The sequence below is a fragment of the Calidris pugnax genome, unplaced genomic scaffold, assembly GCF_001431845.1.
Source record: "Calidris pugnax isolate Ruff unplaced genomic scaffold, ASM143184v1 scaffold9, whole genome shotgun sequence".
Classification (NCBI taxonomy): domain Eukaryota; kingdom Metazoa; phylum Chordata; class Aves; order Charadriiformes; family Scolopacidae; genus Calidris; species Calidris pugnax.
The window spans coordinates 8,034-11,450 of record NW_015090778.1 but is presented as its reverse complement, the minus strand read 5'-3'; the positions used below and the strand labels follow the sequence as shown (position 1 = coordinate 11,450).

Sequence of the window (3,417 nt, the reverse complement as noted above, 5' to 3'; positions counted from 1 at the left end):
CTAAACACCCCCTTGGCACCTAAACAGCCTTTTTTCACCCCAAAAAGTGCCACCTCACCATCACCACCACCTTCCTGGGGAGCCCCAGCTCGACTCCCCCCTGGCCCCCACGGGGTGGGACAATCCCAAAGACAAACACAGCCCCCAATTTTATTTTTTGTTTTTGTTTTTGTTTTATTTTCCTTACACAATGATGTGTTTTGTTGTTGGGCTTTTACAATTTCTCAACTTTTCGGCTGATTTTTTACAAATTTTGGTTTTTCGTTATTTCCTACCGTCACGTGAGAACATTAAGGCAACGTACAAAAAAAAAAAAAAAAAAAAAAAGAACAAACCAAAAAAAAAAACCAAACCCCAAAAAAATCTTACATAAATTAAAACGATGCATAAATTTACAGGTGTAAATTGCAAAGTTTCCGGCAACTTAAAAAGTTGAGGAACTTCAGCCCCAGGGTGAGGAGGAGGAGGAGGAGGATGAAGAGCGGTTCATAAGGCTCGGATGCGATATGTTGGTGGTTTTCATTTTTTCCCCCCCAAAACCTTTTCCCCAGAAATGAATTCTCCAGGAGACTCCTACCAGCCTCGACAGGAAAAAACCCAAAAATAATCTGGAATATTCCAGGAAAGGGGGGGGTAGGGGGGGGATAAACGGCAAAGTCTGACCCCAAAATACCCTGTAGGTTGTGGGGAGGGGGGGGGAAAAGGGGGGGCACTGTCAGTGTGGGAGCCACGGGTCAGGGTGGGCCAGAGGTGGCCCCGTGGCTGGTAGCCCATGGGGACAGGGTATTTTGCTCAGGCATACACCCGAGGAAAAAAAGAAAAAAAGAGAAAAAGCCAAAAAAAAAAAATAATCAACCCAAAACCAACCCTTAAACTCAAATAAATGGGGTAAAAAAAAAAAATTAATAATGATATCAAAGTGACAGCTCGAGCGTCCAGTGCTGACATGTGTCTAACATCAGGTACAGACTTTTCCAAGGGCAAGTTTCTTTCTCTTTTTTGTTTTTTTTTTGGAAAGAAAGGCTTATTCCAGTTGTATGAGGCTAGCATGAGGTGTATAGATTTGCCTGGGCAAACGTATACTTTAGTGAGACAAAAAAACCAACAAAAAAAGAAAAAACAAAAAAAATCTCATGCAGCGGGCACGCGGTGGGGGGGATGGGGGGGGGCGCGCGCCCGCCGGCAGTCCAAGTTATTTTTTGTTTTCTTTCTTTTTTTATCTTTTTAGAAGCATTTACGGTGGACGATGGAGGGGCCGGACTCGTCGTACTCCTGCTTGCTGATCCACATCTGCTGGAAGGTGGAGAGCGAGGCCAGGATGGAGCCGCCGATCCAGACGGAGTATTTGCGCTCGGGGGGAGCGATGATCTGCAAAAAGAAAGGGAAAGGGGGAAAAAAATACCCCAAATAATCATCAGTGAGGGTTCAGCTTTCTCCTCCCTTCCCCATAGCACATCTCAGGAGGGGTGTGTGTGTTTCCTACCTTGATCTTCATCGTGCTGGGCGCCAGGGCTGTGATCTCCTTCTGCATCCTGTCGGCGATGCCAGGGTACATGGTGGTGCCACCCGACAGCACCGTGTTGGCGTAGAGGTCCTTCCTGATGTCCACGTCACACTTCATGATGGAGTTGAAAGTGGTCTCGTGAATGCCGCAGGACTCCATGCCTGGAGGAGGAGGAAGAGGAGGAGGAGAAGGGTTCATTGGTGTTTCCTACCTTGATCTTCATCGTGCTGGGCGCCAGGGCTGTGATCTCCTTCTGCATCCTGTCGGCGATGCCAGGGTACATGGTGGTGCCACCCGACAGCACCGTGTTGGCGTAGAGGTCCTTCCTGATGTCCACGTCACACTTCATGATGGAGTTGAAAGTGGTCTCGTGAATGCCGCAGGACTCCATGCCTGGAGGAGGAGGAAGAGGAGGAGGAGAAGGGTTCATTATGTGCAAAGGTTCGTTAGCGCACCAGGTGAACACCCCGCTTCGTTTCGGTCAACATCAACCTCAGACCTACCCAGGAAGGAAGGCTGGAAAAGAGCTTCTGGACACCTGAACCTCTCGTTGCCGATGGTGATGACCTGGCCATCGGGCAGCTCGTAGCTCTTCTCCAGAGAGGAAGAAGAGGCAGCTGTGGCCATCTCCTGCTCGAAGTCCAGGGCGACGTAGCACAGCTTTTCCTTGATGTCACGGACAATTTCCCTTTCGGCCGTGGTGGTGAAGCTGTAGCCTCTTTCTGTCAGGATCTTCATGAGGTAGTCTGTCAGGTCACGGCCAGCCAAATCCAGGCGGAGGATGGCGTGGGGCAGAGCATAACCCTCGTAGATGGGCACGGTGTGGGTGACACCATCCCCGGAGTCCATAACAATACCAGTGGTACGACCGGAGGCGTACAGGGACAGCACGGCCTGGATGGCCACGTACATGGCGGGGGTGTTGAAGGTCTCAAACATAATCTGGGAGGAACAGGAAAATGAAATAAAAACAATCAATCAATCAGATTAGCACCGAGTAACAAGCAGGGTCACTCACACCCGTGTTAAAGCACACATGCTGACATGCAAAAAAAACCTCAGTGTGTGAAGGTAAAAAAAAAAAAACAAAAGACAAAGAATGCAGGCAGAAACACAAATGAAAGAAACCTGAGGCGTCAGGGAAGAAATGCCAGGAGTACAGAGCCCTGAAAATGTCGGGAGAAAGAAAAAAAAAAACACAAACAAAAAAAACTTAGGTTTATAAGATGTCATAATGAGAAGGAGGGTGGGGAATAAGATGAGAGCGAAAGGCGGGCGGCGGGGGAGAGACCCTACCTGTGTCATCTTCTCCCTGTTGGCCTTGGGGTTGAGGGGGGCCTCGGTGAGCAGGACGGGGTGCTCCTCGGGGGCCACCCGCAGCTCGTTGTAGAAGGTGTGGTGCCAGATCTTCTCCATGTCGTCCCAGTTGGTGACGATGCCGTGCTCGATGGGGTACTTGAGGGTGAGGATCCCCCTCTTGCTCTGCGCCTCATCCCCCACGTAGCTGTCCTTCTGCCCCATCCCCACCATCACACCCTGAGGAAACCAGAGTCACAGTCAGCGCCTTGAACGACCAAAAAACCCCTCCCTCAGCCCAAACACGGCCCTGCCCGCTCCCTCCCCGCCATTACCTGGTGCCGGGGGCGACCGACGATGGAGGGGAAGACGGCGCGGGGAGCGTCGTCCCCGGCGAACCCGGCCTTGCACATGCCGGAGCCGTTGTCGATGACGAGGGCGGCGATCTCCTCTTCCATGGCGGAGGTTCTGCGGTGGAAAAGGCGGGGTTGGGGGGGGGAGTAAGGGCGGCGGCCCGGTCAGCGAACACCCAGCCCCGGGACGACGGCGACGACAAGATGGCGGCGGGCCCTGACAGACGGCGGCCGCACCCCCCTTCTCCCTCCCTCCCTCCCTCC

The 3,417-nt window shown here is 52.1% G+C and overlaps 2 protein-coding genes across 2 annotated transcripts in view; one reads left to right on the top strand and one right to left on the bottom strand.

The window, feature by feature from the left end:
- Positions 1-557, top strand: part of BAHCC1 (BAH domain and coiled-coil containing 1) — a 43,860-nt gene extending 43,303 nt beyond the window's left edge. The window contains exon 25 of the mRNA XM_014949699.1: positions 552-557. Within this exon, the coding sequence (XP_014805185.1) occupies positions 552-557 (6 nt within the window). The remainder of the gene's footprint in view (positions 1-551) is intronic.
- ACTG1 (actin gamma 1) lies at positions 161-3,301 on the bottom strand. The gene is made up of 5 exons (XM_014951481.1): positions 3,136-3,301; positions 2,801-3,040; positions 2,008-2,446; positions 1,716-1,897; positions 161-1,368 (listed from the first exon to the last, which is right to left on the bottom strand). Exons 1-5 carry the CDS (start codon positions 3,256-3,258, stop codon positions 1,225-1,227), a joined length of 1,128 nt encoding a protein of 375 aa, XP_014806967.1. The 5' UTR covers positions 3,259-3,301; the 3' UTR covers positions 161-1,224.
- Between the last annotated feature and the right edge of the window lie 116 nt (positions 3,302-3,417).

What these genes read in the sequence shown, in the direction of transcription:
- ACTG1 (XM_014951481.1), bottom strand. Translation starts at nt 3,258, where the DNA reads ATGGAAGAGGAGATCGCCGCCCTCGTCATCGACAACGGCTCCGGCATG. An exon ending in TCGGTCGCCCCCGGCACCAG is followed by an intron (nt 3,041 to 3,135) that starts GTAATGGCGGGG and finishes TGGTTTCCTCAG; the next exon opens with GGTGTGATGGTGGGGATGGG. An exon ending in CCAGCACGATGAAGATCAAG is followed by an intron (nt 1,369 to 1,715) that starts GTAGGAAACACC and finishes TTCTTTTTGCAG; the next exon opens with ATCATCGCTCCCCCCGAGCG.